General features: G+C 36.4%; 1 protein-coding gene across 6 annotated transcripts in view; it reads left to right on the forward strand.

Moving 5' to 3' along the window:
• FOXP2 (forkhead box P2) overlaps positions 1 to 21,093 on the forward strand; it is a 618,653-nt gene that overhangs the window by 521,897 nt on the left and 75,663 nt on the right. For 4 of the 6 annotated variants that reach the window (XM_081957449.1, XM_081957454.1, XM_081957450.1 and 1 more), the window contains 4 exons: positions 15,754 to 15,891; positions 17,053 to 17,220; positions 17,542 to 17,673; positions 19,285 to 19,456. In XM_081957449.1, the coding sequence (XP_081813575.1) occupies positions 15,754 to 15,891; positions 17,053 to 17,220; positions 17,542 to 17,673; positions 19,285 to 19,456 (610 nt within the window). The remainder of the gene's footprint in view (positions 1 to 15,753; positions 15,892 to 17,052; positions 17,221 to 17,541; positions 17,674 to 19,284; positions 19,457 to 21,093) is intronic. The other 2 variants (XM_081957451.1, XM_081957452.1) reach the window with 2 other exon arrangements.

The following is a 21,093-nucleotide window of genomic DNA, read 5'->3' on the forward strand; positions in this document are numbered from 1 at the left end:
TATAGTGGTATGCTTTTGAATTGTAACCATTGTACATTTGGACAAATGGAATATATGCAGTATTTCTACTTTTCCAACATCAAAAAGATCATGCATGGAATCCTGAAGTAGATAGGGCATTTTATCATCCTAATATAACTTTAGCAAAATATCCATCATAATGTAGCCTTCATGATACAAAGATACAATCTTAGATAAATCTTTATACAATCCCAGTTAATATTAAGGACAGGTTTTGCCCCTGTTGCAGTACTTCCCATGTGTGATATTTTAATTTTCTTATTGGATTAAAAGGCATAGATTCATTATTATTGGAAAGTCTAATTGGGAAGGGAGGGAGGGAAAAAGGAAGGAACAGTTTCCACCCAAACACCTTTTCCATTACTACCTTTCTTGTTCTAAATTAACTTAACCTATCATTAAGCTTGATAAGCACATATATTTTAAATGCACATATTCTTCTTTTTCTTGTTATGTTCTCCTGTCCTTTCTTTATTTTCCTCTTATTAAATTTTAGAATATAAGCTCTCCAGTTTATTTCGTGTTCTCTATAAGATGCCATACATACAGACACCATACTTATAGACAATGGTTTATTAATTAACTTTAGCAAATATAGTACATCTACAACATCTGTATTTGAACTTGAAATTTTCCTAAACTATTTGATGACTTCATTGGACTGCAAATGGCAGTAATTCTATGAATTCAGTGATTTAAAATAGCTTTGTCCCTTTGATTCATGCATATAACAAAAATCTAACACATTTAAGAAGCAAACAAACATTCTGTTTTACTTCTCACATGATACATGTGGGAAGACATATTTCAGGAAAGACATGAGAGGTTGTAGATTTTTGTATTTGAATTTTATAATTACCAGTTCAAACTTCTGGTATTCCATTTTTACCACACATAAATATAATTAACTATAACGATAGATAGATAGATGATAGATAGATAGATAGATAGATGATAGATAGATAGATAGATAGATAGATAGATATAGACAGACAGACAGACAGACAGACAGACATAGTCAGACATAGATAGTCTGAAATATAAGTAAATATAAGGTTAGGTATAAATAATTTAATCTTTTGCTTTATTGCATTTTGTTCTTTACTTGTTAGATTATACTTCAATATTTCTTTTAGGACCTCAAAGGGCATTATATAAGATCCCATTTAATCACCACAGCAACCCATTTTTGAAGGGTGGGCTGGATTGAGAGAAAATGACTTACCCAAAGTCACTTTGTAAGTGCGCATGGCCAAATATAAACTTGAGCCTAAGTTTCCCTGGTCCTAGCCCAACAATTTAACCACTACATCATGCTGGTTCTCTAAATAATATGGTACAGTGGCTTGAATGTAAAATCAAATACAGTTCCCCTTTAAATTATCATGATTCTACACAGAAGTGGGATTACCAGAGTAAGATAACAAAACCTTCCCATAAGATCCTTAGTGTTGCTTTGTTGGACATTTCCATATGCCACTAGTCACTCCTGATAAAACTAGGTCTCTTGTGATTTCCATTTAGCAGCTCAGTAGCTTTCTACTCTCTAGCTTTCGATGGACAATCTGTTTTAACAAGGAATATAGGTTCGCTGTAAAACAGTGAACCTAAAAAGAAAAAAGCTGTTTGAATAATTGTATAATGATGCACAGAAGGTTCTGGAGATAAGAAAAGAATACTGACACACATAAGTATCAGATTGGAGGCTATTGGGACTGGAGGATAAAACATATGAAGAACAGTTGCAGGAATTGGGTATGTCTAGTTTAATAAAAAAAAGGAGGGGTGACATGATAGCAATGTTCCAATATTTAAGGGGCTGACACAAGGAAGAGGGGGATAATCTATTCTCCAGACCACCTGAAGGCGGGACAAGAAGCAATGGATGGAAACTAATCAAGAAGAGAACCAACCTAGAACTATGGAGAAATTTCATGATAGTTAGAACAATTAATCAGTTTAATAACTTGCCTCCAGGTGTTAACTTCCAACACTGGAGGTTTTTAAGAAGAGACTGGACAACCATTTGTTTAAATGGTATAAGGTTTCCTGCTTGAGCAGGGGGTTGGATTAGAAGACGTCTCTTCCAATTCTGTTATTTTGTTAAATGTGGCAGTAGCTAATCATCTAAAGCAGGGGTGTCCAAACTTGGGAACTTTAAGACTTGTGGACTTCAACTCCCAGAATTCCTCAGCCAGCCATGCTGGCTGGGGAATTCTGGGAGTTGAAGTCCACAAGTCTTAAAGTTCCCAAGTTTGGACATCCCTGATCTAAAGTTTTACAAAAGATGGGCTTTGGTGCAGTTATCTTTATTTATAAAGACTGGATTACATATGATCTTTTATTGAGTTATCTTTTCAAAGTTCAGGCTCTGTGAAACTCAGCTGAAGAAGCTTCTTGGATAAGAAGCAAACATCTTCAAAGAAAAACAATGTTCAGTTGCCTCCTGAAAAAGCACCTTTTGGACAACCATGACCCCAATGACTGAGAAACTCCTTAGACATTTAGCTATGCACTTTGGAATGAACACCATTCCAATGGTTCAGGGATATAGAATTTCCAGAAAAATTGCAGACTACAGGAACCATTTGTGCTTCAGTTTGAAATGCAGAAAACACAGATTCATCCCCAACAACCTGCACCTGTCTTCAAAGGTAAAGGGACACAGGGCAGAAAACATCCTGCAGCAAAAAAGCTCCACATACGTTTGCACTACCGAGTTGACCTTGAGGACACAGATAAACCTCCAAGTGGCTTCAACGACTCTAAAAATGCAAATGAACAGCTGTCTGCAAGGAATGTAAATCCTTCCGTTCCCCACTATCCTGTCAGAGCTGAAAAAGCTTCTTGAATGAGAAGTGAAACATCTTCAAAAAAACCAACAACAATAAGAAAGTTCAGTTGCCTCCTGAAAAAACATCTTTGGTATAGTAATAGTCCTTCAAACATAGTTTGTCATCAAAATGTATCATGATAACATATCTTAATAATGAGAATTTAAAGATAGAGGGGAAAAAAAGAACTTGAATCACTAGAACAAAAACAAAATGGGCAAGGAAAGGAATTATTGTCATGCGAAGGATGTTGGAAAATCTGGGATCAAAATGTAGCAGTGCTTGTTGAAAGACACAGCAGGGCTAGGAGTGTTGCAGCTTTCATTAGTGCAGAAATTTGAAAACCAGACATGTTATATCCTTAGAGTATAGTATTTACTGCCCAGAAACCCCATGCCTCTTCTGAGAAGTGGTTTGAATCATAGGACAGTCTAAACTGAGCTCTTTTAAAATATAATTTTATTAAATTTCAAAAACATGAATGAAAAAACAAAGGGAAATAATTGAAAGAAAAAAAATCAGAAACAAAGCAAGATAAAAGTGCAAAAAGGAAAAGGATAGAAAAAGTAAGAAAAAAGAAAAAGAATGCCTTCCAGCTTTCTTTGGTATAGATGTAGATAAAAATTCATCCAACCTATCCTACTCTACATATCATTTTCATAATCAAATCCTAAAATAAAAAAAAAACATTTCTCTGTTTTTCGCAAAAGGTCTGTAAATGGCTTACAAGTAAAAATAAAATTAGTAAGTCTTTTCTTCAATAAAAACTGTCAGTTTTGACATCATTAATCATTATGTGATTATACTTCACATAAATTTCTTCAACATATTTTCCCATTGATCCAATTATATGTTGTATCCAATTCTTTTGCCCATCTAATGATAGTATTTAATAAAAAAGTATACATTTTTGCAATAATATCATTATTTGTACACAATTCCTCATTGAATTCAATCCTAACATTTTCAAAGTCAGTTCTTTTTGTCAAAGTTAAATCTTCCATTAGATAGAATATTCTGTCGCTCTCTGTCTCTCTCTCTCTCTTTCCAATTCCAGGTCATCTCTTGTTTTTAATAGTAAGGCCTCCTTTAGAGAAAGACAGTATATCAGTCTAAGTTAACCATTTTTATTTAACTGTCATTTCTCTTCTGAAAACGATGTCTTGGAGTGACAACCATAAAGGTATTTTAGGAAAGAGTCTTGCTTTATATGTATTCCAAGTTCTCAATATGACATGCCTAATAAAATATTTTTTGAAATCTACATTAACCTTAAATTTGTCACGCCACAAATAGACATGTGGTATGACAAAATCATGTCCTTCCAAATCCAGTAATCTACTATTTCTCAAAGTCATCCATTCTTTCATCCACACAAAACAAGCTGCAAAATACAATTTCAAATCTGGTAATACTTTCTCTCTTGTATTAATTTTCTGTTTCTTGCCTTGCCAAACAAATTTGAAAATACATTTTTGCCATTTCTTAAATGCTACATCAGTTGTCAATATAGAAATTGTCTCAAATAGAAGTAATATTCTAGGTAAGATATTAATCTTATTATCACAGTTGTATGATAGAGAAGCAAAATTTAGAGAAAAGAATCTTGGCCCTACTCATGTTTAGAATTGTAACCCACCCTTTCTTTTCCTCTCTTTCTCATATACAAACATAATTTTTATTAATTTTAAGAACAATAAGAACTATGATAAACTAAATTAGAAAACAAGAAGAAGAAAAAGCAGAAAAAGCAGAAAAAGCAGAAAAAGCTAAAAGTGCAACAAGAAAAGGAAATAAAAGAAAATGAAGGAGAAGGAAGAGCAAAATAGAAAGAAAGATGTAAAGACATAAAGAAGTAGTTTCCAATATTCTTTATAGCAGTTATGCATTTTAACTCCTCTCTCTAAAGTTACATCATGATTCCTTTATATACTCTATCTTGTACAATCATCAAAATCATAAATCATTGGGATTGATTTCTGTGTGCAATGAAAAGCTTGATACAGCCCTTGAATCCAGTCTTAATGTAAATGTGTTTTAATTTACAACATATGAGAGCAATATATTAAGGATTCTATTCCATTAATATATTTAGTAGGTCCAGAATGTGTCTAAGAATATGTAAAATAGTTTTCTCTGTCTCGGCAAAAGGTTGGTTGCTTTTGCAATAGCTGCAAGTAAGCAAGACGTTTATAACTGTGTTAAAATGTTTTTTAAAATTGTGGTGTTTTCTAGTTTAAATTTGCTACAGCCTTAGGAAAGTTATAAATTCCTAAAGAAATAAGCACTTTCCCACAATATAAAAAATATGTTACTACACTTACACCTTATATTACAAACGTTATTTCTTGCATGAAAGAATAAATATTGCTTTCTTCATTTCAACACAGTTTCTTCTAAAAGGACAAATTAGATCCATTAGGCCTTGCAGAATTGTTGCTGCAGTGTATATTTTGCTGTAGGTAGAAAAGTTAATGAATTCACATTTAGTAGCATCAACTTTTATTTCAGAGTTCTTTCTGTTCTCATGATTTGTCTGTCTTAAGAATGTAAGAACAGATATATGATTTCTTTTTAAAATCTATATTGTCTAAAAGATAATTTACAGTAGGTTTATACACATGTATTTTTATATTTTGAGAAACAGACTCTATTCTTTATCCATTTGTTTTTGTAGTATTATGACATTTTATAAGATTGTACCATGTTGAAAGCCTACCATGTGATCATCTATTTTTAAATGCTCATTTAGCCTACCCAACATTAAAAATATCCAGCAATAATTCACAAGACATGAGCCTGATAAAATCTGATGTGTCTAGAATTCGCATGCTACAGATCTGAAGTCTTAAAAAAACAGATCAGTATCAAAAAGGAAGTCAAAGTTAAATCCATATTTAAAAATGCTTGGCCTATCTCTTTCTTCAGGGCATCTATGCATGTATAACTGGAAGTTAAGTCCTATTAAACAAAGTGAGACTTTTGAGTAAAGATGACATGGTTCAAATGTAATTTATTGAGATGGATTATAATAATAATAATAATAATAATAATAATAATAATAATAATAATAATAATAATAATAATAATAATAATAACAACAACTTTAATTTATAAACCGCACCCTTTCCTAAACAGGACTCGGGGCGGTGTACAGTCATGTTAAAACAGAATAAATACACAATATAGGTATACTTAATATACAAATAGTTAACAAATAGTTAAACGGAGGAGGTAGGATGTGGACTGTACAATATTTAAATTAAAATACAAATAAACATTAAAAATACCCTTAAAATACCCTTAAAAAAAAAACTACCCAATAAGATGTTTGCCAGGAGGATTGAATGGGACTATAAGTCAGTTAAGCCAGCTAATTGGAACAGGTGGGTCTTAAGCTTCTGTCGGAAGGAGCGGAGGTCAGTGGTAGTTCTAATATCGGGGGGGAGGTCATTCCAGAGGGTTGGGCCCATCACAGAGAAGGCTCTACTCCTGGGCGCCGCCCGTTGACACTGCTTCATGGACGGCACCTGGAGGAGCCCCTCCCTGTGAGAGCGGATTGGTCGCAGGGATGTATGAGGTGAGATACGATCCCGCAGGTAACTAGGTCCCGTGCCATGGAGCGCTTTGAAGATAGTAACCAACACCTTGAAACGCACCCGAAAAACCACAGGCAGCCAGTGCAGCTCGCGCAGGAGTGGTGTTATATGGGAGTATCTTGTCCCTCCCATGATGGCCCGCGCGGCCACATTCTGAACTAGCTGTACTCTTCGGGTGCATCTCAAGGGGAGCCCCATGTAGAGAGCGTTGCAGTAGTCCAGGCGAGACGTCACCAGCGCGTGAGTGACCGTGCGTAAGGCATCCCGATCCAATAGGGGGCGCAATTGGCGCACCAGGTGAACCTGGTGGAACGCCCCCCTTGCCACGGCTGCCACATGGTCATCCATCGACAGCCGGGCATCAAGGAGGACGCCCAAATTGGGCGCCCGTTCCACGGGGGGCAGTTGTTCGCCCCCTATGGCCAGCGATGGAATCCACTGGTTGAACCGGGGCGCCGGTAGCCACAACCACTCAGTCTTGGAAGGGTTGAGTCTGAGTCTGTTGTCCCCCATCCAGACCCGAACAGATTATGGATCTTGGCATACAATTAATAACAAAATATATGCCTTATATATATTAGAATCATTATAAACTCTTCAGTGAAGTCCTATTTTATTTAAACTAAGATTTATTCTTTTAAAATAGATAATAACCATATAATAATAATTTCCATTTGCATTACAGATTTTCCTACTAATTAATATGAGAATGTGTGACTCAAACTAAAAGCTAAACTGTTTATAAAAATATTATTAATCTACCCAGTTTCCTGTTTCTCTACTATAATATCTGAAATATGTTGCTTCATATTATGAGGCACCTCTCTTATGAAATTTCCTTTCCCCTGAAATTGGATTGGCCCCAATTTGATATTCGGAAAGGTTCTCAGAACCCATGGGAGCAGAGACCTGGCTAGATAGCTCCACCGTTAAAGACATTTTTCATTCTCCCTTCACTTTGATTGTGTTTTGGATAATTAGGTTATTTGTTATTACAGCTTTTTATATCTGAATTTGCTCTTTTTATATTATTTTATCTTTAATATTTATGAAACTGTTTATCTGGGCTTTGCATCACCCAGAGTTGCTTTTAGTGAAATGGATAGGTATACAAATTTGATCAATAAATAAATAATAATAATGTTAACAGTTCATCAGATCAGTTACTCTGATGCCATTCTATATTATTGGAAGTTGTAATGATAAGAAACATGGAACTTTATAATGTTTTGTGATTAAGTAAGTTGAAGTTACTTCATAACTGCATAGTTCCTCAGCAATCAGTTGCTGAGGAACTAGGTCCATGGTTGCTTTTTTCAAGAGTAGTAATATGCTTGCTGTGTACTGTAAGTAAATATAAAGATATAGTGCAATCAATGGGGTAAAGATGTGAGATATGAATACTTAAATATCCAGTGTTCAATTAAAATGTAAAATCAAAGCAGTTAAACAAATTTACCTAAGCAGTATAAAATCTGCCACTCTAATATTACAGTGATGGTCAGCATTTACAGAACGTTGGAACAGAAACTTTAAGATGTTATACTGTTAGGCTATAGGCTAAAAAAAATCCTGATGATCACTAGATATTGCAAAGATATCTTTGGTGCCATCTAAAGGTTATTTGGATTTTTGCAACCCAAATCTAGTGGCCCAGCTGTAAAATCAAAATTAACTATTGTTGCTATAATGTAATTTATAGATAGACCAATGGTTCTCAACCTGTGGTCCGTGGGCTTCTGGAGGGGGGGCACAATATCATTACAGGGTCCACGAAGGCTTACAGAAATTTTATGATTTAAATCTTGAGTTAAATCTTGGGGGTTCGTGACCATGGTCCATGGCCACAAAAGATATTTAAAGGGGCAGATTCGACAGGAAGTTCTCCACCTGGACAGACATGGAAGATGTAGGCTCCTAAGAGTCTCACATGAACCCTGTCTGACAAACCATCTCCGAAGATTCTTGAATCAGAACCCCCACTGGAGGTGGGGGCGAAGAAGAGCAGTGTCTCATCAGACCCTGAGATAAGCAACAGATCTCTCGTGGGTTAGAGATTTGCCTATGAATCAGAGTCGGGGTGGCAGGCTTCATGGCTGACAAGATGCTGGGCTTTTTGTCAAAATAAGTTCGGAACAGGCGGAGACCGGGAGAGATAAAAGACCTGGTAAGAGAATTTAACTAACCCACAACTATAAATTAAAACTGGAAAAGGCAAAGAAATTTTGAGAACATAAATAATACTGATGTCAGATCTGGACTTTTTTTTTCCTAAAAGAAAAAGAAGAAAGGAAGGTTGTAACACCAGCCCCCCCCCCCCCGAATTTCTTTGTCTGCGCTTTCAAACAGAAGAACAGAAAGCAGAGCAGTTACAAACCGACATAATTATAACATTAAATTTGGTTTTGGATCTTAAACAGAAACCAATATTTTTACTTTGTTTGAATTCCTTCCAGTTAAAATAATCAAGAAAAAAGCATGTTTTTCTTCTGAACCCACTCAATATAAACCCTAATTTGATCTCGGATATCAAACAGAAACCAAATATTTTGATCTCTTTTTCTCTGATAACGGATAATCTAACCTTGACTCTGTGGGAAGTTTTAATTAACCAACTATCATAAATCAGAAGTTGCAAGAGCAGGAGGCAAAAGAGACATGTACCCGAATCTAGCTCTTTATAAGTTTGTTCTAATTGATATGTTTTAAGCAGCTGTTGCTGATCAGAGACAGAAGGTGACAGGGGGAAGAATTATTGCAGAGATAAGAACTGGAAAATGCAAGGGTTTTTTTCTTTTTCTTTTTTTTCTTCCCTCCTTCAACTCTTTATTTTATTGCAAAAGGTTAAGATGGTCCCGGCTTCACTTCTGGTCCCACAGTAGCTAAAACGTAAGGTGGACCAGAGCCTCAAAATAAGACTTTGTATAACTAACTGCAATCTTGGAACTGGATATTAAGGAAGAACAAAAGACCAAGATGGTTCCCATCGTTCTCCCCTACAGCAGTGGAAGTGGACAAACTTAAGGTGGACCAGAACTCTGAAATAACTGTATAGCTAATTCTAACTTTGGAACTGGACATCATGGAAAGCTGGGAATTTGCAGAACTACATAAAATTATAAAAAAATATGCATAAATCATTAAAATCAAGCCTAAATAGAATTCTGAACCCAGAGAAGCAGATATCTAAAGAAGAATTCAAAGAAGGGGGGCAAGATAATGAAGGAGTAGAAATGGAGGGAAACAAAAGGCAGACAAAAGAGGTTGAGGCTGTTAGTGGCATAAGGGAAATTGAAGGGGGAGGTTTTGTCCCAACAAAGAGAAATAAAAAACATCATTTTGGTGGTGACCTGGGGAAAGTTGGGAAGAGTGGATCTGCCGAAGCAAAGAGAAGGGAGAGGGCAGGAGCAGAGAAGTGGGACAAAAAACTTACTAGGAAAAAATCAGACAACCAGAAATTTTTATGTGGGAGAATATAAAACTAAGATAAGTGTTTTATTTCTAAATATGACAATAAAATGGAGTTGCTAATTGATTGAATGTAATAATGGAAAGATAATTAAGCAAAGGTTGAAATATATGGAATATGAATAAATATGATATTGATATTGATATGGGGAAGTTGTGAAAAAATGACAACAAAATGGAGTTGCTAACTGGTTGAATATAACAATGGAAAGACAACTAAAGAAAGCCCAAAATATATGGATTGTGGATAAATATGAAACTGACATGGGGAGGTTGTAAAGCAGAGGTTTGCCATTCACTTTTATACATGATAATTAAACTGAGTGGCAAATTCACTGGAAACGACAACAGAAGGACAACTAAGCATGGGTTAAAATATATGAAACATATACATCTATGGATATACATAGAACTTTTAAGATGATGAAATAAAGCAAGATGTTTACCATTTGTTATTCTATACAATAGATTAAGGGAATTGAAATGAATATTGAACAGCGAGGTTTGCTACTTATAGACAACTAAAGGTAATCTAATCCAAGACATGGAAAAATTGGAGAGGGAATATGAAATACACTTATTATGGGAAACTATTGAGACTTAAAGGCAGAATCACAAATTGGGGTGCGTAAGGATGCATAATTATATAAAGATAATGATGAGAATAGCTGGGAATTGTAACTAGGTCTACATCTTGACCAAAATTAGGCTGGAGTGGGTAGGTGTTAAAAGTACAATGACTATATATATATATATATACTTTTTGTTCTATTTTTCTTTTTTTTTTAAAAGGAGGAGAATATATGTTTAAAATTAAATGTGTATATTGAAAAAGAACTATAAATACCATCAACATAAAATGGAGCTTGCTCAGAATCTGAAATACACCAAGCAAATGAGATGAAGAGTGGGAAGAAAAGGAGAGAGGTAAGGGAAGGAGAGAGGGATAGGAGAGAGAGTAGGAGGGGGGAAGAGGAGGAGAGAAATGAGGCGTGGAAAGGGGAGAGAGGAGTAAGAGAGAGGAAGGGGAAGTAGAGAAGGGAAGGAGGACAGAGAGAAGAAAGGAGGTAGGGAAGGGGATGAGAGAGGGAAAAGAAAGTGAAGGCACAAATATAGTGTATGGAGAGCAGAAGAGCCAATAACTGGTTTTTTTTTTCTTTTTCTTATGGGGAGTTGATGGTAAGATGAATTGATGTAAACATTTAATAATAGAATACGATGTTGGTTATGTAATAGTATACGTGTGGATTATATGTTATGAAATGAAAAATAAAAAACTTTACAAAAAAGATTTTTAAAGGGGCTTCATGATGAAGAAAAGATTGAGTACTGGGATATATATTACATATTATTTTTAAACAGGAAAGAAGGTACAAAAACACAAAATATTTTATTTTCATATATCCGCCAACATATTATTCTAATTTGTAAATTTTAAACAAGAGATAAGTTATAAATAAAATATGGACCATACACTTTACCTTCTAATGATAATTACTAGGATAGAACAGTCTATGGCACAAAAAGGCCACATCATTAGGCTTTGGTATCAGGGTTCCAAGTAATAGACCCATAGCAAGCAAAACTCTGAGGCAGATGGATTCCTCAAAGAAAAGCTTTATTGGATATATCATATTGGCACAGATCTGGTGAAAACTGACTCTGACAGTTCCCACGGTTTTCACCTAATTAAAAGTAAAAGTTTTCCCTCAACCCCAAACTATCAGTCACGTGGTCCAATCAAGACATTGTCTGGTTGCCTGGTGATCTCACTCCTCCTTCCTCGGGCCAGGTGTGAGAATGCCTTAAGAGAAAGTATTTTATTTTGGCTACAAAACCCCAGCTATCTCTAATCCCCTTTCCCTATCGCTCAGCTCCAGTGTGGCAACATTGAAGCTCCAAGATGGCTTTGGTCAGGTCAGCTTCAGGGTTAACAGGCTGTCCCTCAGTTGAAGAGGACTTCCTGCAAGAAAAAAATATACAGGAAGAAGTTAGTAAAGGCTCATCTCAACTCTCCCCCTGCCTCCCCCCCAGAGGTCCTTTAAGTTTCTGGGGGAACTCATCATGAAAATGTTTGACCAACCTATCTGCCGTCACATCCCAGCTCTTGACCCACGTGGCCTCAGATAGGAGGTACCCCTTCCACTGCTCAAGGTACTGCAATCTACCCCTATGCTATTTTGAATCAAGAATCTTCTTTATCATATAAAGTGTCTCCTCCTGCACCACTATTGATTTTGGGGTTGCCCAATCTACCAGTCGGATTCAGAGAGCCTACCGCCGGCTTTAACAAACTGCTGTGAAAGACCAGATGCACTTTCCCTGGCAGGCAAAGGAAGATAAGCTGTACATAACAGGGTTAATTGCGTTCACTAAAGGGAAATGCCTTGGACTCTGATTTAATTTTGGATGTTATTTGGAACCCTGACAAATTGGTCCATTGCATGGGAGTTTTAATTTTAGATATTTTGTCAAGAGGTAAACTTTGCTTCCAACCCGGAACGGCTCTTGGGGGCTGTGGCTCTTGTCAGCTTTAGCTTTATAGGTTTTTGCCACTTCTCGCAAAGCCCGCTTGGTATTTTCTCATCCCTCTTTAAGGGACTCCATCCATTCATTTAGTGACATAGATGAGGGGGGCTCCCTGGGTAGCTCGGACATGGGAATGAATTCCATGCCACTGGTGACCTGGAAAGGAGTCAGGCCGGTGCTGCTATGCACAGCATTATTGTATGCCACCTCAGCGGATGGCAGTAGCTCTGCCCAGTTATTATTTATTTATTTATTTAATTTATAGGCCGCACCCCCTCTCCACAAAGGGACTCGGGGCGGCGTACAACTCAATATACAAATAAATAACAAGGAGGAGGTAATCAAAAAACATTGTACCAATGGAGCTGAGGAACGCAGGAACACCATGGTAGAGTGTACTTAAGGTGCTATGTCAACTATGAGCAGACTGCTCATAGTTGACATAGCACCTTAAGTACACTCTACCATGGTGTTCCTGCATTCCTCAGCTCCATTGGTACTCAGATGAAAAGCTGAGCTAATTCCCTAGGAGGACCCAATGGACCTAACAAATTCTCTCCAGAATTTAGTGGTGAATTGGACATCCCTATCAGAAATAATTCTGCTGGGAATGATATGTCACCTATAAATCTGCTTTATAAACAACCTGGTCAGCTTTTTTACTGACGGGAGCCCTGGAAAAGCAGTGAAATGGGCTTGTATTGAGAATAAATCTATCATGGACCAAATGATTATATTTCCCCCACTTTCAGGGAGCTTCACAATGAAGTCCATGGCAATCTTCTCCCAGAGCCTGGAAGGGTCTACCACCTCCTGAAGTAGCAGGTAGTAAGCCCAACCAAGTGGGAGCTGCCCTGCTGGTGGCAGCTGAAGTTGTCTCGGTGGGTTAGCTGGTCTCCAATGTCTAGGCAGGCTCTGCTGCGGTCCAGGGCTTGGCTGAGTCAAGGTGGTGGTGGCGGGCTGGCCACGCAGATTGTAGCAGCAGTTGACTTGGTGCCAACTGGGGAGACTCAGTCATGGGCTGTGCATTGCCGATGGGGATTGTGGAATGTCAAAGATGGCAGGTTCAAGACCACTCTCACTTCTTTGGTTTGATGCAAGTGCCGGATGCTGCTGAGGCTCAGCTGGCTGAGACTCTCTGGCAGCAATTCCAGGGTTTGCCAGCGGGCCTCAGTCTGATTCACTGAGCTCGAGAGGGCCTGTCAACCTCCATTCACGTCTTAGCAACTCTTCTGTTTCCTTAATCAGCTTATCTTTGATTGTCGGTGGTGTTATCAAAACTATTGCTAATAAGATTTCTCTCTTTAAATCCATAAATTCTTTTATTTCTTCTTCTTCTGTATCTTGCCATCTGGGGTAGGTTTCCCCTCCATTTAATTCCTCTTTCAGTATTCCACTCTTTCCATTTTCAGAAACAAACCAATCACCATAAATATCAGCAATTTTAATTTCTTTGTATTCATTTTCCTCTTCAATTTTTTGGATTTTAGCCTCCACTTTTTCTATTTGATGAATATCTTCAACTTCTCCATCATATTTTGCTATTAAATGCACTAAGTCATCCAACTTCTTCTCTATCCTCTCACGTGTGTTTGATAAATTTCTGTATTTCTGAGAATATATTTTGCAGACTTAAAACTTCTTTCTGCTGTTGAAATTGCTCCATTATCTCCAGCTAGCAAACACTGCTGTTCTAGCATAGAAGGTTTTAACAAAGATTAAGCATCAGTTCACGATAATCATTTCATTTTCACCTTTCTCTGGTTAAAAATATACTTCAAAGGAACATCTATGGGCTTTTCTTCTTATCATTCTCTATAAACAAACATTAAGACCTTGAAGTGCCAAGTCAGGATAATCAGTGAAAGAAAATAAAAGTGTTTTGTTTCCAATACACAAACTTCTAGCCTCCGAAAAGCAGTGTTATTATTACAATGTTGCAATTTTTGTATCTTTTTTGTATTTCAAGTTTTAAAAAATCCAATTCTTAAATGACTTAGAAAAGCGCCCACAGTAATGAAAAAGGAGAATTTAAGTCCATAGATTACAGAAAATAGTAAAAGAAGAAAAAAATAGAAGAAGGAAACTTGATCCATTCATTTTAAAAGGCTTGCATACATTCCATCCATGAAAAAGTAAGGTAACACACTGTCCAAAACCAGTCCAAATTTAATTCCGCCACTTATTTCTTCTGTTCTCCAATTTAAATTAAATTTAAGGGGTTTTTTATAGGCAGTCACTTTTAAAACAGTAAAAATTCTTCACCAGCTGGAAACACTTTCTCTTTCCATATCCTTCCGTTTTGGAGCTGCCCCGACTTCATCAGCCAAATGGCTGAATTTTTTGTCACCGGCTTGAAGAACTTCTCTTGGATCGATCAGGGACTTTGCGATGTCCCTGAGATCAGCAAGATGTATTTTTCCTGTTCACCATATCTTTGGGACGGTTTAGTTCCATTTGGACCACCCAGTGGCAAAAGTGTCGACTGTGATCTCAGAGCATTGAGATCGCACGTCGTATCGTCACGACTTCGGCATCTCTCCGATTTTCTCTTCCATCTTCCCTGAGTCTTCCTGCTGCCTGGGTAGACCAGGTAAGCAGCCGGGGCTCAGGACTCCAGATAGGGGTTCTAGTTTGAGCTTGGGATTTAGGTGAGTTGGTTTAATGTCAAGGTTCCAAATAATAGACCCATAGCAAGTAAAACTCCGAGGAAGATGGATTCCTCAAAGAATAGCTTTATTGCATATATCATATTAACACAGATCTGGTGAAAACTGACTCTGAAGGTTCCCACAGTTTCCTAATTAAAAGTAAAAGTTTTCCCTCAACCCCAAACAATCAGTCATATGGTCCAATCAAGATGCTGTCTGATTGCCTGGTGACCTCACTCCTCCTTTGTCGGGCCAGGTGTAAGAATGTTCTTGGTTCCCAAGAGAAAGTATTTTATTTTGGCTACAAAATCCCAGCTATCTCTAATCCCCCCTCCCTATCCTTCAGCTCCTGTGTGGCAACACTGAAGCTACAAGATGGCTTCGATCAAGTCAGCTTCAGGGTTGATATTTAGTTATTTTCAATTAGACAACTGAGTGAGTAGATAGCCTCAGTATGGATCAGGCTACACATCTGTGGCACTTCTAGCCTTTAAAGTAAAGAGAATAATAGTTATGATATATCTGTGGACAAATTATTTTATCATAAAATTATATGAAACAAATTGCTTGCACTTATGGCAAAATGTTTATTAAATATTCTATTCAGGTGTTCAGAAGGAAAACAATATATCTCCAATCTTTCTTCTGTAGGTGCCTGTGTCAGTGGCCATGATGACTCCCCAAGTGATCACTCCTCAGCAAATGCAACAGATTCTTCAACAACAAGTTTTGTCTCCTCAGCAGCTTCAAGCACTTCTTCAACAACAGCAAGCAGTTATGTTGCAGCAGGTAACGTTGGATAACTCTTTTGATAATTATCAGAGTTCCGGCTTATTATAGAGCCAACCCTATTTGCTAGTGAGAGGTCATGTGTTTGCTCTTGTAAAAAAAGAATAATATAAGTATGACAAATTATCTTAGCCTAAAACTTTTCAAGGACCCAGGGAATCAGTTTTTCAACTTTGAATACAACTTTAACATCTCATTCAGGAACAGCAATGGCAGGTGGAGTGTGGTAGGAATTTTAATTTTTTATCCCACCTTTATTATTGTTTATAAATATCTCAAGGTGATAAACATACCTAATACATCTTCCTCCTCCTATTTTTCCCACAACAACCCTGAAATAAACCAATGTTTAAATGTTCAGGAACTTAGGTACTTTTTGAGAGATCAATTGAACAAATAATGTAGATAGATTTTAAGATCACAGTTCCTTTAAAATTATATGATGTTAGTGATTACTTTAGATAACTGGAAAGGGGCTAGGAAATTGGAACTTAACTTTTTTTTAATCAAATGGAAATAGAAGTTGGAATGAGAGGAGTAAATCTGGAATGAAAGTAAAGAATCCCTGATATTTTTGATTGAAAACCAAAGAACAATATTGTTATATATCATTACAACATCTATTATCATTTTTAACTGAACTTAAGAGGAATGTAATTAATTACCATGATGAAAATAATGTTTATTTCCAGAATGTTTAACAAGATATGTGGTTTCATAGACATTACAGTGAAATAACATTTTGCTATTCATCTGGCATGCTGGTAATCCTGCACAGGCAGATTATTGAACTCTCCACCTTTATCACATGTGAGGAAGTTGATATTCTGTTTAGAGAGGGCAGGCAGGCAGGCAGGCAGGCAGGCAGGCAGGCAGGCAGGCAGGCAGGCAGGCAGGAATAATTTGCCTTTTCTGCCTGTGCTCTAGAATACGGATCTTCGTATGCTCTTTTTTAAGGATACTTCAAAATCTGCACTGGGATATTTCAGAACTGACTTCGAGGAGACAGAAGTCTATATAGATTTGCATCTTCAGATTCTAAATTTGTTTTATAGTATAGCTCAGTGACTACTTTGCCGCATACCAATCTAGAAGAGTTTAGGAGATGCATAATATGTAAAACTTTACCTTTATTTATTAAAGTTAAAATGATTTATTCAGCAACAACTTCAAGAGTTTTACAAGAAACAGCAAGAGCAGTTACATCTTCAGCTTTTGCAGCAGCAACAACAGCAGCAGCAGCAACAACAGCAGCAGCAGCAACAACAACAGCAACAGCAGCAACAGCAGCAGCAGCAGCAGCAGCACCCAGGAAAGCAAGCAAAAGAGGTAGAGCCTAAATAACTAATCAATACATTATTTCTACAAGTAGAGCAGCTGGGAAGGAAAAGAATAAGTTATTCTGATTATGTTGATTTTTGTTTGGTGTTTGTTTTTTCAAAGGTCATCTTTATAAGAAGCTAGTGTTATTGAAATAATTCCAAGATAGCTCATGCAGACAATGTTATGTATAAATAATGCCCCCTTAGGATATATTCATATAGAGAATATCTTGGGTGAACAAAGATATCTGTAGATACAGATTTTGCTTCTTAAGGATGATTTCATAATTGAAGAGGTTGGGAAAAATGCTCTGTGCTGTGATTGCAGAAATCACCACCAGGAAGTGACAGCTGTATCCATGGAGATTCTGGTTCATACAAGGCATTCTCTGTGCAAAAATGTCCTTGGGGAACATTGCAAGAAGACAAAACTGACTTCGTGAAATGGCCCATAGAATTGGTAAGATCAGACAGATTGCTAGATGGATAGAATAAATATGATCCAACAAATAGTTGGATTACACAGACTGGAGCTTATACAGAATGATTTTTATACTGGGCATAACATTTACATTGAGTACTCTGAATATTCATTCAATAAAATGATGGAATCTAGGTAATTTTATATTTCAGCATTTTAAACTTTAAAGAACTGACATATAATAAAGGATAAGATTTTAATAGTTCATTTTAAATTTTTCTATGAGAATGCTATAGTTCTTAGCCCTTTCATCCTGAAGGTCAGTGTTTAAATACATTCAGTGAAACCAATAAGAATTGAAATAGAATGCTACAGCTTCTTTTGTTTGCTGTTATAGAGGCTGAATTTGCCATCCAATTCTATTGTCTTTCAGTGCTCATACAGTGGTGAACAAAGTACTGATTGACTGATATATGTAAGGAAGCTTGGACCCATAAAGGACTTATCTTCTCTTTGTGAGATCCCTAGTTCAGAAACAGATTGGATAATAATGGCTAGTAGAAAGTTATAAAAAAATTGGGCATAGATTTTGAAGTCATAGACCCTGATTAATGAACTGTTACTGTACATTTAGAATGGTGAGTAGAAAGTTGCAGTTTGATGTGCTCATAAATCAACTTGACAAGCCAGTATCTCCGGCCTATCTTGCACCTGTCAGCTGACTGCATCAGCTATAAACATAATACAAACAAAACATGTTCAAGTAGTTAAATTGATCAGCAGGTATCCTAGACATTGTCTTGTAGCTGCCCATTATACAAACATGCACGATCCATTTCTGACCTCCCAAGGCATTGTTTCTGTTTGGATTTGTAAATAGAATTTCAGACAGCTATCAAATACAGAATAGAAATTGCTCCCTTATTTCTCCTGAGGCTCTGAGCAATCCACACGACTTGCTCCATTATGCAGCCTGTTTTCCAGTGAGTGGATCAGAAGTTTCTCTTCTCATCCAAAATAAAAAAAAAGGAAAGGTCTTCCACAGCAGCTTGTCTTTCTCTGAAGTGTGACTACATCCTTATATCCTCTTGAGCTTAAAGAACTCTGGCTTGTCTTGTAACGCCTCACAAAATTGGAAGTTAGCACTTTCTTTTATAATAGGATGCTTCTTTACCGTGAATATAATGCTAGGTACCTAATGTATTCCAACAAGTGCAGCGAAGGTGCTAACAGGCTAGTAAAATGAAGGCTACATCCCAGTTTACTAATAGATCACTGGAGATTTCCTTTATGGGCCACTGCAGATCATAGTTACTCAGTTGGAAAAATAAGACTGCTTTTGAATTAAAGTTTGAGATAAAGAATTACACCTTCAGCCAAAATAAATTTGTACTTAGATGTCATGAAGTTCCTTAAGGTGAAAAAGTGGTTATCATCTTTCTTCTGACTCTTTGCTAAAAATGAATCCTAAAAATAGATTGTCTTTCCCACTAAAGTCTGATTATTTGTAAAGCAAGCTTTCTTTTTTAAGAAACAAGACCTGTTTCTACAACACAATAACTATTGCTAGTTAATCACTGAAATAAACCAGAGCTGTTGACTGAATCTTGCCTTTTTCACTTTTCCATTACATTTTGTCCTGTTTTGCAGCAGCAGCAACAGCAGCAGCAGCAATTGGCAGCCCAGCAGCTTGTCTTCCAGCAGCAGCTCCTTCAAATGCAACAACTTCAACAGCAGCAACATCTGCTGAATCTTCAACGTCAGGGACTTATTTCCATTCCTCCTGGCCAGCCCGCTCTTCCTGTCCAATCATTGCCACAAGGTATGATATGACTGATTTCTAGATCACAGCTTCTTCTGATTGTAGCTTCATCATGATCTCCAACTTGGTATTTCAGATCTTTACTTAGTTTGATTATTCAAATATTTCAAATTAATTTATTTTATTCAGGAGGCTGTTTATATGAGTAGTGTTTGATATTTTCAAATGTGCAGCTTTTATAGAAGAATGCTGTTTGGGAATATTTCATCTTTACGAACTGAAAACTATTGCAATTTGTGTTCCATTTAATTAAAAACAAAGGGGATGGGACGGAATACCCGAAATTAAGATTAAATTGCCAAAACATTTTGATATATTATATTAATGGTGGCAGTGCCATTGCTTAGATATTTTAGGGCAAGGATGTGTGAATCTATCCAAATATAGCACATGTTGGTATCATCGAGTTGTAAGTATAAGTGTATGTGTGTATATATGTATACTTTTGATTTTTTTTGCCATAAACAAATTACATTTATGAAAGGAGAGTGCTACATCTTTGGGTTGTAAAATACTTTGGTTTTTTACCATGGAGTTATGGCTAATATAGTATTTCTCCTTCCCAACTGTACTTTTTTATATGGAGATGATGTAGATGCAGTCTTTTTAATAACAGGTATATTCTACATTTGCTATAATTTTCATCTCAGAATGTTTGCCAGATTATATTGGAATCTGGAATCAACTACAGAATGGATTAACAAATCAGTCCTGTTGTTTGATGATATAAGAATTAAAAATGACTATAACTCAGTAGTCTTGCATATCCATGGGGAAACAACAGCAACTTATTACACTCCACAAATTCCATAATTTTCCCATGAAAAATTACAATTCAATAGAGAGGACTGTTTTTTGAGAGATGTGTGCATGTGGTACATCTTTGTCCTAAAGGGCATAAATGTAATACACATTCATACTTAGCTTAAGATGAAGCTTAGACATGGTTCAGAACTTTAGCGTTATTAAATGAGATATCTGCAAATGTTTAAAATTCTGATGATATTCTTGATTAATTGAATAATTTTAATTCATCACAAATGTTCATCATTTGGCAATAAAGTCAGTGCATGTGAAAGTCATATGAATTTATCCATATGTTCTTCAAATTTATAATAAGATCAAATCCTTCCAAGTATAAGTAAGGCAGAAATAGTGCATTTTGGTCCAGGTTAAAAGATATACAATTCAGTGGGAAAGGGTGTGGTTATTTTTAATTTTGTCTTACATTTGTGTATCTTTTAAAGAAAAAAATACCCCAAAAGCAAATAAAAATTTAAAAAGCCCAAAATGAACTAGTTGCATTGCTTCATTGAGGGTAGTTTAAAGTAATGGAAATTGCAAGTACTCACCTGTTGTTATTATAAGGCACAGGAAAACATACAGTACATTCTCTAACTGATAAATTGGAATGGGTAGCTACTGAATGATTTCATCCCTATTAGTAGCAACTCATTCTTCAAAGTGAAATCAAAACCTACCAATTTAAAAGATAGATAACACATCCACTACGTATTTTATATTCCAGGTAGAGTTTTCCTCAGTTCAGCAATTCAAGAATGAAGAAAATGTTGATCCTTCTCACATGTCTAGCTTTAGGTTAAATATTTTATCTCAGTAGCAATGTTTGAATAACT

The sequence above is a fragment of the Natrix helvetica genome (genome assembly GCF_964273705.1).
Source record: "Natrix helvetica genome assembly, chromosome: 6".
NCBI classification, from domain to species: Eukaryota; Metazoa; Chordata; class Lepidosauria; order Squamata; family Natricidae; genus Natrix; species Natrix helvetica.